Below are 19,513 nucleotides of genomic sequence, written 5' to 3'. Positions count from 1 at the left end.
TTCAGGACTCTCACAAGACTACTGCCTGACCTTTGTATTTATTCTAATCAACTTGTCCAAAAAGGTTTTCACGCACATTTTTTGTGCAGGAAGGGTTCAAGATAGGGACCTTTCTACCTTCTCTCATGATGAACGTGGATGTGAAGAATCAGTATTTTAAATCCAACTGAAATCCACATTTTAATACCATCTCAAAATAATTTGCCTTTTTTTGTTCTATTAAGTTGCTGTAGGCACATTTCAGCAATCTTGTGCTGTTGGTGATATACTCCAGCATTAACCAAGTACCAATTAAAAATAAATCCCTCTCAGAATGTAGGAATAAGAACAAGGACTTATCAAAGCAAGCTGCCTTACCAGACATACCATAACTTACTGTACAACTGTCTAAAATAATTTTTTTAGGTTATTTCAGGTTTCTTTATTTGCACTTTTTTTCTTTCTGGAATAACAAAATATGTTGGCATGCCCAGTAACCAAACGTAAGGTCAGATAACTGTATCTCTGGCAAAACCAAACTACACAAGTTCCTGGTGTGAAATTACAGGCACAAGCTAAAATTAATCCAAATTAGCTTCTCCTCTTCTACCACAACAAAACTTTGTAGATAAGGGTAATTAAATTTTCCATTTCATAGTATCACTTAATAGTCTGATTTGTTTTAAATTATCCATCAAACTGCACAGTTAAGGAATACACTGCTAGAAATCTGAAACTGTTTCCTGACAGTCTTTAGGTTCCATTACAACATCATGGTTTTGAGTTGCAGGGCCTTTGTTTTAATAAAAAAAATTGTTCGTTGGAATTATTAATGCTGCCAACCCTCAAAATAAGTTGGTATCCTGCAAATGTCATTTTATCACAACAGAAATATGCAAAATATATCAAAGTATTTGCAGGTATGCACCCATATTTTGTAGAGAGTCCTATACTGCAAAGTAGATATTGTTATCTGTAGTCAGCAATAGAACGGGGAGCATTTGCTTCCAGCATTTCAATTTGGCTTCGGTAAAAGAAATGCCATAAAATACAAAGATTAGAACCATTCTGAGCATTCAGAAGACAGCTAAACAGGGTTGGTTTGGGTTTTGTTTTTCTGTAGTTCATCACTGAATTGATATAAACAGACATACATTTAACAGAATTCATTGCAAGGAACTTGGAGAAGAAGTGGCAGGAAGGGGGAAATGCAAATGTGGGGTAAAATAAAAAAAAGTGGCATTTATTAGTGAAGTTAAAATTTCACCGAAACATTCCTGGTTTTAAACAGAAATTATAGTACTGGAATGGCCAACCTTTCAAAACTCATGTATGAAAATTTTCATGTGGTCAAGAGACATTGAAAAGAAAATAAAAAAAAAAGGTATGTGCCACATACCTTTTACTCCTGATGGGAGTAAAAGGAGTAGCATACGGGAGGAAAAAGACTATGATGTTGCTTCTTTCTTAAAAGAAGGAAATTTCACCCAGACTTGACAGGAATAATCCAAATCTCATTGTGACATGTAGCTGGCTGAGACAGCAATGACAGATAATAAGCCTTTTTCAGAAAACTGGTGATACTATGGACTAATTTGCTAGAACTGGGAAAGGACCTTGTCCAGTAGCAGAGTTCTGCCTCCAGAACGTCACACCATATATCTACACAAGTCCAAGTGTAAACTACTTCAGATCAGCCTGTTAATTTTTTGCCTAAGACTTTCCACAATAATGGAAGCTACAAAACTGTAAAGAAAACCTCTCAAATCTACACAGCTCAATGAAAGAATGTAAATGTAACACCTATGTAAGGCTCCTCTGCAATGCTGGCATGCAATTGTCTTGTAATTCTTTAATGCTTTCTTGGTTGTTATTGCAACGTAAGGTGGTAATGCGTGCAAATCCCACTGGGTAAAGAACATGTTCTATTTGTTTGAGAGCTTTAAACTTTTTCTTTCCCCATTAATGATTTTGATACTTCCAGAGGTTTGAAATATTATTGCCATGAAAAGCTTTGATTAGCTGGACGCAGCACAGTTACATCTACCACCAAGATGAATCTCTAATCTCATTCAGCATTTGTATTAGCCTTGAGTCTTCAAAATCTCTTTGTATTTCCATTTTCAGATCAATGGTTGAGGATACTAAAAAACCTAATTATGGTAGCTTACCTGTTGTGCCTTTTGTTTTGACATCTTCTAGATTTGGGAGCAATTTTACTTGTCATAACACACTGCTGAGTAGACAGAAGCTGGACTTCACCAATGACATACTCACTTCTGAAGGTACTTAACTAAAGACTGTCAGATCATCTTGTACAATTTCAGTTCCAGCCCAGTGCTGTAGTTTTCTGATAAGTTAATGAAAGGGTAATGAAGTTTAGTATCTAGATTTTTTTGATCTCTAAAATAAATTCCTGTTGGCACTGGTCCTCTGCAAGCTCTTGCACCAAATGTCACTTCCGGGGTTTGAAGACTACAGCAATGATAATCAAGTCTCTTCCATTGTCAGCACGCTCATTCTTAAGAAGCCATCCAACAGGAGAAAAAAAATCCAAGTCCCAGGAAAGTGATCAGGGGAAAAGAAGGTCCAGGCTCGAACATGACTTAAAGACTTCAAGGTGGGGTGCACAGTACAGAATCATAATGAACACATGCATTTGGGGAAAAAAAAAAGAAAAAAGAAAAGAAAAAGCTTTCTTCCTCAGGGAGGAAAGGGGACTGAACGAATTCTCCTTTGAATATTTCCATTATCTTAGCAGAAGAAACAAAAAAATGAAACTCTGCTCCATGTGAAACTGATTCTAGTTACAAGAAGTATATATTAACATACAGCAATTTCATATATTAGGTGTCCAAAGATAATGTTTAGGTATCTAACATCTATCAGTCATTTCCCTGGACTTCCCTGAATTTCAAAAACCAAGCTGTGCATCTGCTGTGTTAGATACCCAAGCACTTTTCAATTTTAATGTTGACAATCTTATAAAGCTTGAAGACCATTAAAGTAAGATCTTGCTGCTCTTCACTTGTAACAGACAGAAGAAAAAAAAACAACAAATGGCTTTCCTTATTACTGTCTCCTTAGTAAGATCAGCATATTAAGCTTAGCCAGAATACATATATGAAACGCATATAGGGCAGCTGGTCAAAACTGAAACAAGAATGTAACCAAATCTGGGTAACACAAGGTAGTTCTATGCCTTCTTCTAGCTAGAATTCAGTGCATAGCGCTTACACCATTCTTTAGATCTGTGTGGAGAGAGTTGTCTCAACTGTTTCTTTTGTGACAGTTGGGCTAAAACTCAGTTGCATATGAAAAAGGTGTACGCTCCCCCAGTTTGTAATAGACTTCACTGATTATGTGTTAATATCTCAATTTGTTAAGTAAAAGTGAATAAATCAAAAGCCATAGATATGTAAACAAGGATTCCAAACATAATATTGTGCATTATTAAAATTAATGATTTAATGTCACGTAAGACAAACTGAGTTTAGGCTATATATTCAATGTTAAGGCTGAGATGCTATCACCACATCTCTTGTTAGGCAACAGGAAACCTCAATGCAGATAAACATGTAACTAGCAATAAAAAAATTTAACTGTAATTATATACTTAGTATGTGCTGATGCTGTGTGAGGCACTTGACACTCTTCTGACTTAATCTGTGAATATTTACCTGGCTTAGTTTCACTTTTGAAGAACATCATGGAGAAACAATTGCAATCTCAATCTTTTGGACTAAACCTCCCCCATATCCAACACAAAACCCAGTGCTTTCTATTCCAGTCATGAATGCTTCTGCAATAATGACAATATTAATTTGGGCACAAAGGAGGTTATACAATATATATTTATACAGAATAGTCTGAGTTATACTCAAATGTTATGATTTATTTATCATACTTTGCTCTTCAATTGACAACCTTCTCCTGTATAGAAAGAAAAAAGCCCAGCTTCTATTGAGAGAATTTGTATATGCAAGGCTGATAGGTTTAAACAAGATGGTGAATATAAAATTACCATCAAAGATAAACCATAATCTTTAAAGTTGCAGCTGATTTCAAACATTCCTTTTGACAGATTCCTAGTACAGCAATTTTTTAGAAGTATGAACACTCCAAATCTCCTCTATTTATAGGGAAGTTTGTAACAGGTTCAATTGGAGACATCAAAAACATTTTAAATAGACATCACAAGATGCATCTGTAGTTTAAAGGTCAAATTTATTAGGAGATTAAGAGATGTATTATACATGGACTATAAATACGGCACAGCTGACTTTATTCGCAGTCAGACAGCCAATGCCAACCTATTTTGTAGACACTCTTGTTCTTTTGTTCCAAGAAAAGTTTGCACCATAAGACTTGGATTTAGGGTTTGGAATCCTCTTCTCTTCAACATCATAGCTCCAGCCTGCAGGTTACAGGGGAAATGGCGAGGGGAGACAAGAAACAAAGAGAATTCTAAATATTCTCAGCATACAATATAGAGCAAGTGCAACTTAAACCTTTTAATATCTTTTTCTCCACGTAGGCATCCACTAGTTTATTCCTTTGTAGTTGGCAGCAGAGAATACTGAAATGCCATAGATGTGACATATGCCAGTTCTCTCAGTTGATAAGACTTCACCATACTACGTACCTCCATTTTCTTTACTCCTGCAAAAAACTTGACAGTCATCAGTGAAAAGCTCAACAGGGAACCCTGACTGTCCTGCAAATTCACGACTCCACAACTCCACAGCATCACAGAAGCACTAGGGCTCTGTGTATGCTGGGACAGGAAATGAAAATAAAGATAAGGAAACGTGGAAAAAATAGCATACAGAAGATCAATCCCAAAGGTTGGGAGAGAATGGAGACCTTGGAAAGCTAGAGAAAAAAGAAGGGTGGGAGGATCAAAGAAAGGAAGAGCAAAGAAAAAACTTTAGCATTAGAACGGAGTTTAATACTTAACGTTTTTATAAGAACATAAAAAATTAGGAGTAAAAGAAAAGGGAATGAAGTGATAGAAGACAAGTAAATTATGTGATAGTTAAGCAAGAGAAATGCTAAAAAATGTCAGAGAAGAGGAGGTGGAGACATTAGTGTTTATGTAAATCAAAATGCAAATTGGTTGCAGCCTCCAGGTGCCTGGAAAGTTGCCAGGGCAGCACTCAGTATTCCAAAGTTTGGTCTCTTTAGCTGCAACATTTCACTCAAAGTTGAGATACTCGAGTTGAAGCTAGAAGTTCAGTTTTAACTGGTACTAATAAGATGATGCTTTTCTTCCTTAGTTTTAAAAAAAAAAATTTGCTAAGTCCTAAAAGGTTTAACATATATCTGAACTTTTACATTTAAGATGTTCACAGAAAACACTCAAGATACATCTACACATCAAAACATGTTTCGTAAGATACGCAAGTTGTCACGTCACTGTGCCTCAACTTTGTGTATTCACAAATGTCACAAACATTTTCTTCATGTTTATTAGGCTGAACCAATGTTAATTTCCAAGTTAACTATTCTCCATAAGAAACACTGGAATAGAGGTTTTAAAAACATATTCTTTCCATCTGTGAGAGCACTGGCTTTTGCCTCCTGTTCTGATTAAAAATATAAGCTTGAGTAAACAGCCACAACTAGATCCAGAGACAGACTCAGCTTTGTAACACCTAACTTTGAGGCACTTGGCTGCTGGAATGGAATCTACAGCCCCAAGTTATTGCTTCATCTTTTTACACACTAGATAGAGAGGAGCCGAGTGCCTCCTAGAGAGATTCGCAACTGCCAGCACAATGACTTGGGCTGCCATAGCTATCCAAAATCCACAAAGTTAGTTACATCTAACTTTGTATTACACGAGGCCATCATATATGATAAGGTTTCACACTCTGCAACAGCCTCCTTGAGATAGGCACCTTCAGTTGTTCATGACAGAGAGCAGAGGTCACTTTTATAAAAACACCACAATGGTGGGGGAGGTTACTCTTGCCCAGAACCCTGCCGTACAAGCCAAGTGGACAGAAAGCAGATTTCATCGTCTCTGAAAGAACACCCTCATCACCTGACTAAAGGTTATTGTGGAGTAGAAAAGCTCTCCATCCTTGTTACTGAAGATGTATGTTTTTAAACAACTGCCTCGGTGATGTCGGACAGGACAAAAAAGAATTTAGGTCGACAGGCTAAACTTTTAGTTTCATCCAGTTACAAGTGTTTCCTCCTTGCCTCGACTTCAGACCATCCTCAGCTGTCATATTTTGGACAGAGATCTCTCCCGTTACTGTATTCAGTGGTGTTATTCCTACATTAGAAAACACATCAGATGGGGCAGGCAGAAAGATAGCTTGCCTGAGGTTCCTGAAGTTCTTAGGTGAGAAAGACCTCTTAGGTTTCCCAATCATATCAAAATACCTGCAATATCTAGGATTTGCAGAAATTAAACTCGAGGTTCTTAAGGAATTTTGTAATGGAAAACTTGGGTGGTTCATACAAGAAGGACAGAGAGGTAAATATTTGTGTTCCTAGACTTAGTCATGTTTCAGTAACATCTCAGTTTAGAAGCTAAGTTCCACTGTAAATGTGTGCCTAAGTTTCTCATTTCTTCCTAAAAGCAGAACTAAAATTTTTATTTCCAGCTACATCTGATACTGAAGCTATTACTACAGAAAATATTATGCACGTATCATACGCATAAAACTAAGCCACCTTAAATAAAAATGGAATAATGATTTAGGCAAGCCAGTATCCACAGAGAAGTTTGGTACTTCTCAATTATGGTAAAATTAAGGGTGCAAGCTAAGTGAAAATGGAACTGATAATACTAATACTGAGTCACAGCCTTAGTTTAGTTGGTAGAATTTCTTTGTTGTTTTCCTGCACAATGGAGATTCATTACTAATTCAGCAAAGGCATAAGCTTTCTACACTGAACAAATCAAGTATTTTACTTGAATCTGCATTTCGAAAGGACAAAATATAACACATCCAAAGAGATGACATAAGTATCTCATTAATATAGCGATATATAGGCCAGGATTCAGGTTTTTTCTCTTACAGGCTGAATTTCCCAAGAAACAGAAATAGCATGAACAATACAGAAGCATAAGTAAAGCAACACCAGATTGTCCTGAAGTTCATATTTGTTCATAAAACATTATAAAATACTATTAAAATTGCACAGTAATTGGTATATCCAATGCAAATATGATGATCCTATTAATTTCTTAGTGAATACAATTTCTTTTTCAATAAAAATAAGACTATTAAGTTAAAAAAAAAGATTTATTCAAAGAGAAATAGAGGAATTAAATATTTGCCTTTACCATTAAAAAGTGCAAATAAATTGCACATGAAATGGCTCAGCTTCTTAATTGTATAAGTTAATGGACTTACCCCATCTTTTGGGTGTACAACATAAGCCATCTAACAACTTTGCACAATGTGGTCTGACCAAGAAACTTTACTACCTATTTACCCCAGCCCAAATATAGTTGAAAGCTGTAGGCCACAGGGAAGACTTCTGAAGAAGCTTACACTCCATGTGCATTATTCCTGGCTTTAACTCAGTGCAATTAACCTTCCTCACATCCGTGAGCACCAAGCATCAAGTCTAGCTCTTTAAGGAAAATGAAACTGATTTAAAAAACAAAAAATGCAGCAAAAAATCCATACCAACACATAAAAGGACTGCTGTATATTCAAAAGGCTGAGATTATGGATGCTGCTTGCAGTACCATAATTCTGTGAGAAAATACAAGCCTAAATAACTAAGTAAGTTTACAGATACAGTCCTTCTGTATGATCAGCATTAAAAATATTAAGTAATGATACTGGCTTTTCTACTGTCTTTTTCTCAACTATGAACAATCATCAAGTGTAAGTGTTTAGACTTTAGATTGTACTTGGGAAGAGTTAGGTACAACTTCCTCAATCTACAGCTTCCTCAAGGGGAGCAGCAGAAGGGGAGGTGCTGATCCAGTGACAGGACATGAGGAAATGGAATGAAGCTGCATCAGGGGAAGTTCAGGTTTGACATTAGGAAAAGGTTCTTCACTGAGAGGGTGGTTGGTCACTGGAACAGGCTCCCCAGGGAAGTGGTCACGGCACCAAGCCTGTCAGAGTTCAAGGAGCATCTGGACAACGCTTTTGGTTATGTGGTTTAGTTTTAGGTAGTCCTGCGAGGAGCAGGGAGTTGGACTCGATGATCCTTATATGGGTCCTTTCCAACTTGAGATATTCTATGATTCTACGATAAATCCATTCTGCAACACCGCCAAAACTAAAGTCCAGCATGCTTACTTGGTAGTCAGTTAATTCTAGTTTTTCTGATTATCAAACATTCACAAGGGTTCTGACAGTCTTTCCTTAACTAGAATTCAGATGCTCACGTCATGCCTTCAGGTAAAAATCCCACTGCCATGTAGCTGGGACCCCCAGCCTGGGATACTCTTAAAGTATTAACATTAATTTTCCTCCAAGACCTGAGCAAGGCTCAGTTCTCATTCAAAACACAGATACTTGCAAAAGCATTGCAATAGTAATGCTAAGAGGCTGGAACACTCTTCCAGAAAGTGGAAGGCCTAGATTCAATGCCTTCAGCACCCTTGGAAATACTTCCCCCTGTTTTCCTCCTCCTCAAGTAGAGCACTAATGGTCTACCAATTTTGTGGAATAGAGGGAAGGTACTTTATCCTGTACTTTTTCTGTTGTTAATACTTTGAGATCAAGATTGCCTGTAGAAAGCTGAATCCCTCACACTCAATACGTACCATTTTTTTCAGCAAAGGCAATGGCATCTTCTTTAGTAGAGAAAGTAAGAACCATGTTGGATAAAGGATCAGCTCTGTAAGAAATCCCATGACAAATTTTAAGCACATTCGAAATACGAAATAATTATATCTGTACGTCAAATGCTAGTCAAATGCTGTATTACACAACTTTTTGTAGTACACCACCTCACAAGCCATTCAGAATTCCCTTATTTTTAATTATTTCCAGGATTAACACTTACTTTCTGCACAGTATTGTTTCACTCTTTCAGTCTGTTAAACTTCCCTCCCAACTCCTTGCAGAAATTAGTATTTTAAGTTTTTTATTAGACAAACATGTCTAACCACCTGCTGAGGTTATAGTAAGTGCTCTGCAACAATCTTTTTTATTTTTAAAGCTGTGTAGTCCCTCTGTTTTTGGAAGATCAGGAAGCTTAACATAATTTTGAACATTTCGAGAAGACCAGGAGTCTGTAGAGCAGCTAGGGAAAGAATAATCTTATACAGAAAAGAGCAGAATATCTAAGTGAGCAGAGCAGGAATTAATCAGAGACTGGGAAGTATGTAAAAAAACTCAAGAGTTCAGCTTTGGCTGAGGTCACATGACCTCCAGAAATTATTCCAGTACAGCAAGCAGATTGCAGGCCACCACTGAAAACGAAGCTCAGAAACACAATCTGCTAGCTAACTAAGTACACAGTGGTTAGTTATAGGTGATCAGGTATTCCTCAACTGCATTTCTGAAAGGAATCAAACAGTAAAAAGCTTCTTGGAACAAATTAAAATCTCAGTTAAAAAAACAAACTGCCTTATTTGTTGCTATAAAAGCTCATTTTAAGAACAATGGCAAAGGATGGGAAAAAAAAAAGGTTTCTAAAAATTAACCTACAAAACTTTTAAAGAAGTAAGATACTGGTTGTAGCAGCACAATGATTAGATTAGATAATGCTTCCCTGAGACAACACTGCACATGAGCCTGGGAGACAACCGGGAAGACAAGACCAAATTGCAACAAACTATTGAAGGAGCTGCCTCTCAACTGTTCTCTCTTTGAAGCTAGAAGGGTAAATGAAGAGAAAAAGCAACCACAGATACATTGAACTCTCCACAATAAAGGACAAAGCCTGTGACTGGCAGAGGGGGAGGGGAAGAGTGGGAATCTAGCTTCCAGCAAAGACAACAATGTAATTTTATCTGATGTACACATGGAAAAATGGAGTTCGCTATATATCCAATATATTCCCCAATTTAAAAAAAAAAAAAAAAAAAGGATAAAGGCAAAAATTACACTTTCACAAGCCACTAAGATGGGCTCTCTTAAAGACATCTAAAGATTTCTCTTATAAAGGCAGTAAGGAGAATTAGGAACTAAGAATTGGTCCATGATGTGATCAGTGGAGAATCAAGTGACCCAAATACACTGCAGTATCGTGACAACTTTTGCTTATCGTTTTTCTCTTCCATGACTGGGGTTGGAAAAATCTTCTCAACACTACTAAGTGGGAACAAAGAATTTTAAGTCTGAAGCGTAGTAAGGGACCGGTGCCTGTTCAGCACCGCAAGTTTGGTGAAAACCTTCCAGAACAGAAGCAGTTTGGAAATGAGGATTGTGCAGAAATGATTTGTTCTGTTTTCAGGTGGGATCATCTTTCATCCAATCCAAATACAGCTTTTTGATTTCTTTCCATAAATGAGCTCTCCATATGTTTAAGTTTGTGATAATCTGTGAGCAAACTGGAGTTCAGGATGGCCAGCATGATGTCCTGATAGTGTCAGCAATCACAGTGCTGCAGGATTTCCTACGCCTGCCCTAAACTGTCTTACCAGTCACTACAAACTGGGATTCCACATTTTATTCTCTTATGAGATCTTGTACAATGGAAACCATGCATTTCCCATGTTTCTTTGTTTACAGCTTTATATTAAAAGATGTACAGAAGAACTATCCATAGGCATTCCTGTAATGAAACCTCCCAGTTAAAAAGAAATGCCATGGGTCCATTTTATTTAGATTTACAACTACATAATTTTCACTGAAAAAAACCATATCCAAGAAACAACAAATGCAACAAAAAAAAGCAAACAAGACTGTAAAATGACAGAAATATAGCAAAGACCTACAGGTAAATAAGTATATTGAATTAGGAGAAAAAAGGCTCTAATCCCTAGACCCTAAAGGGCTCTAATCCACTAATCCCATTACATTATTTAAAAGTAAATGGGAAAACTTCTAAGAACTGTTCTTCGCAGAAATTAAATCTGAAGAGAAGAAACTCTTGTTAGGTATTTCTGGGTGTTGAATGGTGATTTGAAATTACTAGAATGTCCACTAATAGTTTTTGTGAGAATTCCTTAAAAAATGAACAAACTAGTTTACAAAACCCTTAACCTAGCAGCGTCAATTCTCAAAACAGCACTTGCTTTTGGCCTACCTGGAGCCTGCTTACACAGGAAATATTCCATTCCCTACCCCAAAATAAAAACATATGCAGAGATGGATTCATTCAAAACAGCCATTCCTTTTTAAATTCCCACAATAAGCTCACTCCAGGACAATTTAACATACAGGTAAAGCCCTTAATACCATGGCTCCTTTTTCTAGGTGGTTTATTTAGCACAAATGGTTATAACTGTTAGAAAGGTTAAAAGCCATTGTTTTGTCTGAGATCATGCAAAATCCCACCCAGAAAATAATTTGTCTGGGGAGGTTAAAGTCAGCTGAAAAGCAAAGGGGGATTAGAAGAACAGTTAAATTCAACCTGAATTAAAGCAGGTGTTACTGGCACCTGCTACAGTGTTATAATCTGTGCGGAGGTATAAATAGACCATACTTTAGTGGCTAGACACTTGGGGGGCACACAAGATAGGAAGGAAAGGCGTATTGCTGGTCAACAGTCTATCACTTTATTAATTTAGGCCCCGTGAAACAACCTGGTTATTACTTGCTAAATGTAATAGCTACTTGCAGTAGTCAAGTCATCCAAGGCATACATGTATTAAATCACCGAAATCTTATCCTCTGAAACAGCAATTTAAATATGCTTAAGGTAAAATGGTGAAAAACCCCAGGACGTGCTTAAGATGAGGTCATTGTTACATACAGGCTTAAAGTTTTAAAACAGGTATTTTAACAAACTATTTTAATACAATTAATATTTTAATTCATATTCAGTTTTTATATTCAGCTCACGATAGTTGAGCTTGGCTTCCCTAATGGTTTGCAATACCAATACAACTGAGATGTTACAGGTTGTAAGCCTCCTCAATTTTTTATGGGAAACCAACATAACAGGAAGACTTGATTTCAGTGTTATTTTGAACTAATATTTCTGGATACATTTATTTTATAAATAAAGAAAAAAAGAAAAAAAAAATCATTCTGTGACCAAATTTAGAATGTTAATAAACCTCAAAAAAAAGTGTCCTCAAACTATTTAATATTTAAGGTTTTAACGTTTTTTCCATACAATTTTGTGTTCTTTGATCGTAAGTGCCAATATGATTGCAGCCAGACATTTTCAATACACATTATATCCTTTCTGAAGTTTGAAAAATAATCCCTAGTGGTTGATTCTTGTTTATGTAGAATAATTAACTTTTCTGAATATGCCTCAAACAAGGCAGCTTCAAATCAAAATTACAATATAGTCAGGAGAATTGCTGGCATTGTCCTCACAGTTTACAGGAATTCTAACCACACTGTAAAACGTAGGTAGTATATTTATATAGGAAAAAAAGAATTAAAAATTAGCTGCATCCAAGATATACTTACATCTCCAAATTATAGCATATTTAGCTGAGATTAGTACTTTCCTGGATTTCGGCGAATTTAAGAGTTCTTACCACTAATATTAGCAACATTGAAACAAAACGTTGTAATATTTTAAATAGGTTTGGTTTTTTGTTTTTTAAAATTAGTTATGGCTCCTCATTTCAGATCTTCAGAATAGTTATAAAGCTTCGTAAAAAAAAAAAAAACCACCCCCAGAGGCTAAGTATTGTTATTTTATGCTTAACCGAATTTAAAAGATACAACTGAGAGCTGAGAAGGATTTACTGCTTCAGGTAACTGAAAACCTTCTTTCCCTGATGCTGCCATACAGTAACATCACCACAAATGTAATCATTTAAATTTCTGATTGTCAACACTTTTTTCAAACTCTTCCAGATGATGTTGTGAGCTAAAATCTGCTTTTAAACATAACAGATCATTAATCATACGACTAACAAACCCAACTGCTTACTGTAAGTACTGTTAAAACACAAGTAGATTTACAGGTAGAAAGGACATTTCAAACTTAAGATTTACATGACTAGTAAGAGCCAAATATAGCAGAAAAGTATTTCCAAATTCAGTAACTACTCACGTAGATGCCCAGCCCATTAAAGGGTTCTCCCAGCGCTCCCTGTTATCAAATTCCATCTTCCATTTCTTTGTATTGTTAACTCCTGCCTGCATTGCATTACGTGCTGGAACAAAAATGTGAACTTTCCTGGTTTTGATGTGCTCATCTGGAACACCAGTTAAAGCAGTGATATCCTATGAAAAACACAACGAAACTTGTTAAAAAAGGGTTCACATAAAAGGCTTGTAAAAAAATATATTTCATGCTTTATTTTTAAAGTTACAAAAAAAGAAAAAAATTGCGGAGAAGTATGTTATGAGTCCAGTTGAATAAAAGTGAAGCTGATACATGTTGGGGCTGCTACCATCCTGCTTCCCCCATCTGAATTAGATTTTGCATGGATTAGTTACCTGAACCTGCTCATCTCCCAGCTACACAACTGCTAGTGCCAGAGGAGGGACAGGACATTCCCTCCCATCCTCCGACCACAGCTGCAAAGTCAGGACTGCTCCAACTTGCACCAGCTAAAGCAAATGCGGAAACGTACAAACTCTTCCTTCTGCCTTAAAGAAAATATTAGAGCACAGACTGAAACATTGACACAGCCTGAAATTCTACATTACGATTAGGAGCTTAAACTTCATTCACCAAAATCCTAGCCAGCCAACTATGTGCTGCAGTGTGCTTTCACTTGGGCTTAAGTCTGTATATAACTAAGAGGCACCAACATCCACGCTGACTCAAGAAGCTATGCTTAGTATGAAGGAAAAGGCAGGAGGTTATCTTTTGCACAATAATCTATTGATTGTTTGAGACTGCAGAGCAGGTACTAGAATTCAACTCTCTTATTTCTCTAACCATTAGTTATTACATAAAATTGACCCCTTGTTGTGTTTCAAGCTATGACTATCAGCTTTTGAGAGTCAACTCTTCTGTTGACGTTCAAGATCAAGAGAGGAACATTTTGTAACAGTAACATTCTTTGGTATTTTTGTGAAGGACAAAAGCATTCAGGAGATTCCAACCTTCAAAGAAAAAAAAAAAAAGGCTTGTAACATTGTATATAGTCAGATGCCCTCCTCTACTAAGGCTTGGCTTGTGAGCCCTCAACAAATAAACCTAACAAAGATAAAAATTTAAGGATCACAAAAACAGCCTAAAAATATTAACTGACTTTAACAAAGAATAAGATAGGGAAAAACCTCACAAGAATTACTGTGAAAAATTACCCTCAGCAGCATCTGATATAATCAAAGTGAACTTTCTTGCTAAAAACTAAACAGTAATTACATAAAATTAACCTGTCAGTTCACCCTAGTAGAGTAAAGAGTGAAATCAAACATTAAATCCATCTCTAAGGATGCTAAACTACTGCTGTTCCTTACATACTTAAAAGGCCAGTGGGAGCTCCTTGGTCTCCCTCCCCGCCCTCCCCTCCCTGCCCCTCCTCTCTCCAGGAACAAACAGCAAACTGGTAAAAGTCCAAAAAAGTGCAGCAAAACTTTGGGCATATTGAACTCATCTCACCAGTACTGCCATGACTTGAATTAAAAGTTTAAATAAAACACTGTGGCTTTACATGTCTGTAGCTACTAACTTTATGGGATTTTGTTTTGTGGCAAACTTAAAAGCTCTTGGTGCTGTCACCAGATCATCCTTTGAAATGAGGCAAGTCTCATTTTCCATTTTACTTCAGAAAATAAATTTTGGGAGATCAGTCCCTCAAAACTACACAAGGGAGCAAGTTTTAAAGCATTTGACTTGTATTTGCAATTAGAACAGTACGGGAAACAAACAAGCATGCACATTAATTTTCCAACTTCTGACATTTCTATCCAGACTACCAAAATAAACTGTCAAAATATCTTAACAATTCCATTATAAATGCTTTCATTAGGACCAAGTAATGTTTATTTTTAATATGAGTCTAGCAGTGATATGAAAAAGAAACACTACCAAGTCACTGGAATGTTGCAGCACGTATGTAAAACACCTCCTGACAGACTGGCATTTCTGACTGCTGAAGCTTAAACCACAGTTTTAGAAGGAAATAGCTTGAAGTTTTCTTATTTGAATTGGCAAACTGCTTTGTTTAACAAAAAGAGTTTTCTACCTGCACTATAAGTTTGGCGGGGCTTCAATGTTTCAGCTTGCCTGTTTATAGGAATAGGGTACTATATTAGCCTTTATTTCTGTATTTAACAAACATGCCTATTGAGAAAATGTAAGAATATTCACAAAAATAAAAGTCTTTCTCCCCTCTGAAATAATCTGCTACATGCCAAAATTCTGGGTTTGTTATCAAATACCTCCAAATATGCAAGCTTCAAAATAGCTCAATATTGTGAATTTTTTTTTAACTATTATTATTCTCAGTAACTCATATGTCCAGTATGAATTTTATGCTTCAGATTTATAGGTTTTTTTAATTGTTCCAGAATTATCTGGAATTATTAAAATAATATACTATGTTAAACAACATTATGGACATATACAATTTCCTCTTTTGAAGCATCTATACCAGAGAATCATAAAAACACTACACATTAGTGCATACAGAACATAATCTAAAAAGAGTATTAAAAACCAGCAAATGCTGTATTTATGAGGTAACTGTAGCAAAGAAATGCCTAGACTTGTTCATCTGGACGAAAACAAAACCAAAACCCCAGACAAACCGTAAGTCCCTTCAAGCCATGTTTTTTCGGGCACTCAGTTGGCTCCAAATCAAAGTTATTTCACTAATAATACAGGATTCATCCCATAAAAATCTTTTCAAGGTGAAAACTAAAACCTGCCTACTTTCTGAAACTAAAATATCTATGTGGTGTTGCTAGCTCTCCATATTTCGATTCATTATAGCTAAAGTTTCCATGCCTTCTGGGAATCTAGCAATTGTTTATTGATATCTTCCCCATTTTAAAGCTGGCAATTGAACAGACAGTTGTTAGGACAATGAGTTTCTGGTTTCTGAAGCCCAAGTTGTCCTGACATAAAATCACTGTTTTTGCTTGCTGTAGACATGTAAGTACTGTAGCATAGCTGAGCTGTTGCCAAAGATATGGAATAAAAAGGCTTGGCATCTATCACATACTTGACACCTAAAGAGCACAGAAGCTCTAAAATTCCTATTCCCTGTAGGCGCACTCTTAGTCTAGACAAACTGATTTCTCACACTTTTAAAATGCATTACAACACTCTATTGTGATCATTTCATCCACACAGCTCCAGCTAGTGACAGAAGAACCTGTCCTTTAAGCGACTTTTCAATGGGCTAAAGCTCCCGCTCCAAGATGCCATTAAAACAATGTAATACTTGAAAAGATCTATGCTGCACTGGGTTGAACTCTTTACTGTGTCTTCAATGCTTTGTTCTGAGTTCAAGTTCTCATTGAAACTACCTGTGAACCAACTTTCCAAAACAAAGATGTTTTTGACAGCTGGTTTCACATTACTATCTCTTTTTTTTTTTCCTGAAGCATTCCTTACTGAATTTTGCTATATTAGCATATTAAAATATTAGTGAGGTGTTTGGCATTCAAAATTCTAATAATAAGGTGACAATATAAAAGACTTGAGATTTGAACTGTATAAGTTTGCTTTACTAAAAATTAACAACCCTGCTTCACATTTTTAACACAGGCTATCATCTAAAAGGTGCATTCTGACATTCTGTTTTTCTTAATATACACAGCGGTGTTTTTTTTAACAGCAACCTCTAAATTTTTTTGTAATTCAAAAAAATTAAAATACTCACTTTGAGGCATTTTGGCTCTTGTTGGAATAAGCTGAGAGGGACAAAACACTTTTTTTAAACAGCAGAAATCACATCAAATTGCTTACAAATGAAGAGGAGGTTTTGTCTTTATTGTAACTTACACTATTTAAGAACACTTGTCATGGTGGAAAGCCTGGTAAAACTGTTCTGGAAAGAGTAGTAAGAAATGATAAGTGTGCTATACAGTAGGGAGAAAAACTGGTTCACAGAGGCAGTGTCAGTGAAAGCAGTATTCGGCATGAAGATGACTTTTAAAGGAAATGAGAATTTCCTTCTAAGTACTCCACTAATAGCACAAATTCCAAAGGGGACAAGAAATGGAACTCTCTAATTCAAGGGAAAGAGACAAAATGATTGAAAGTATCTCTGAAAGCAAGTGTTTTTCAATAGATGGGTCAGGTGTGCATAAAGGTGTCATGTTTCTCCTATGACATTTCTTTCCATGCATAGACAAAAACTGTACATAACCACTATCAACTATGTACTGTTCAGCACTCCCCCCCCTTTTTTTTTAATAAAGGAAACAGGGAACAAGCAATGGGAAGTTGATGTCAAAACACAGAAAAACCTCCCAGCAAGCTTCCAGCAACCACCCAGGATTTAGAGTCTTGCTAGCCGCTCTCTTTTCAATACCAGAATTTCACACATTTCAATGACCATTATGACTTCAAAGAATCAAATTTTCATCATTGTCCGTCATCTGCCGGTTGATTTGTACAAAGGAGTTCTTCTGCATGCACTCCAGACAAAGGGCTCCTTACTTTCGTGGCTATATATCAAGTTTAAAAGTTCTGTTTGTGACAGTTGTGTCTGTGGTAAATTAGGGCAACACTGAAGGAGTGCAGCTGCTCTGCAGGAACCTCCTTTTTGGCGTCATTTCACTTAAATAAAAACTGAATAATTAGCTTCTGCCTTTATTAAACCGCGAAAATGCCACTGGCCTTAGTAATTACTTCCGGTTGCCCCACCTACTTAACCTCAATAGTTTACACTTGTTAGAAAGGAGGGAAAGTAGAAGTTTTCTGTACTTCATAGGAGTTTACAACAGCTTGCTCTCTTCCCCACCCCCAACAACTTTTACCAGACTAAGTGCATAAAATTTTTGCTATAAATTCGTGTTGCAACACACTTTCTTTAGGAGCTGTTATATCAGAGCACAGAACATCTTGCATAATACCCACAAAATAGCTGCTGTGAAAGGAGCTTTTTATTTAGTGTGCTCAGCTGCTTAGGCTGTAAGTCAGGATGAGAACATTTACGTTTCTACACTTCAATACGGTATTTTTGAAACAAATGTAAGAGAACAGAATCTACTATGCAAATTGTAAGTGGAAAAATGGGGCAGAATGAACTAAACATGGTCAGACAACATTTATCTAACAGCTACAGACATAACAAGGGGAAAAAAGCATATTTGCCCTTAGGAAATTCTGTATCACACAGAATACAGTTTTCTTTCAGGCTTCACAATCACTTTGCATTATCACAGTAATCTGTGAACAACATGGTGTTACTCGTAACATGTTCTCCCATTGAACCATCCTACAGAACGATTAATAAAGAAGTTGAGAAAAGCAGTGAAAGAACCGTATTTTAAAAAAGAAAACCAAACATTGTAAACAGGAAACAGGACTGAATAATAATAATAATGATTGCATGAAAGCTTCTACTTAAAGAAAATCTCTTTCCATAGGCAGTTTTGCAGAAAACACTACAGAGAAAGTGGATATGGAGAAAAGGATATGCTGAAAAGTGGGTCTAACGGAAGCAGAAATTGTCACATTACTGGAATCAACGTAAGTCCACTATAACACTTTTTAGACTACTGACTGCCATTATGCAAAGGTGTCAGCATCCAGAACAGTCCAACATTTGCAAGTGCTGTTAGCTTCAGCAAACTCTATTCATCAGTTTGTATTTCACAGCTGAGGAGTTACTACTCTAACAGCCACGATGGCTAAGCATTCGCTGTTGTCGCAAAAACACCTTGAGAACTTCCCTGTTGTCCCACTGCACAAAGGCTCCACTTTCCCAATGTTTTGCATGCCCAGCATTATTCCACGCTGCTTGCATGAGATACTACAAACATAATGGCATAACACATCCCACACACCTTTAAACCAAAGTCACTTGGATTTGGTCAGAGAGAACACGATGAAAGAGTAAACAGGAATAACTGACTGGACTTCTAAAAATCCCAGGTGCTCTCTGCAAATTGGAACATGACTTCACACCAGTAAGTAGAAAACCACCCCCCCACCAACCTTTCTTTCACATCTTTAGAACACTTTACTTATAGTCTGCATTACATTCTTGAATTTTGTATTCACATTTGTCTCCTGCAAAAGTCATAGAAAGATTGTATTTATAAAATTGATTAATGGTAAAGTTATGGCAAAAGCTGCTGAGTTGTGCTTTTGTTAGTTTAAGCCATAATAGTAAAAATAAAACCAAAAAATCTCAGATTTTGCACCTCTCTGTGCCCTGACAAGCCTCAAAACACAGAGGCATTTTTCTTGATAAACATGCAAAAAATACCTATCATTCAGTCTGCATTCTTGACGGACAGGTAAACAACATTTTACAAATTTAAAAATGAAACATTCGGAACACGAAGTCCCTATTTCAGCACAGACCGATATTTCATGCTCAGTGTAG

At 36.5% G+C, this 19,513-nt stretch overlaps 1 protein-coding gene across 1 annotated transcript in view; it reads right to left on the bottom strand.

Moving 5' to 3' along the window:
• Positions 1 to 4,187: 4,187 nt before the first annotated feature.
• The window catches only part of NDUFS4 (NADH:ubiquinone oxidoreductase subunit S4), a 49,765-nt gene continuing 34,439 nt past the window's right edge, over positions 4,188 to 19,513 (bottom strand). Inside the window, exons 3-5 of the mRNA XM_076363045.1 lie at positions 13,099 to 13,271; positions 8,732 to 8,805; positions 4,188 to 4,396 (exon numbers count right to left, since the gene is read on the bottom strand). Of these exons, the coding sequence (XP_076219160.1) occupies positions 4,293 to 4,396; positions 8,732 to 8,805; positions 13,099 to 13,271 (351 nt within the window). The 3' untranslated portion in view covers positions 4,188 to 4,292. The remainder of the gene's footprint in view (positions 4,397 to 8,731; positions 8,806 to 13,098; positions 13,272 to 19,513) is intronic.

Source organism: Aptenodytes patagonicus, chromosome Z (assembly GCF_965638725.1).
Source record: "Aptenodytes patagonicus chromosome Z, bAptPat1.pri.cur, whole genome shotgun sequence".
Taxonomy (NCBI): Eukaryota; Metazoa; Chordata; class Aves; order Sphenisciformes; family Spheniscidae; genus Aptenodytes; species Aptenodytes patagonicus.
Note: the sequence above shows the minus strand (reverse complement) of the source record. Positions and strands in the feature narration are given on the sequence as shown.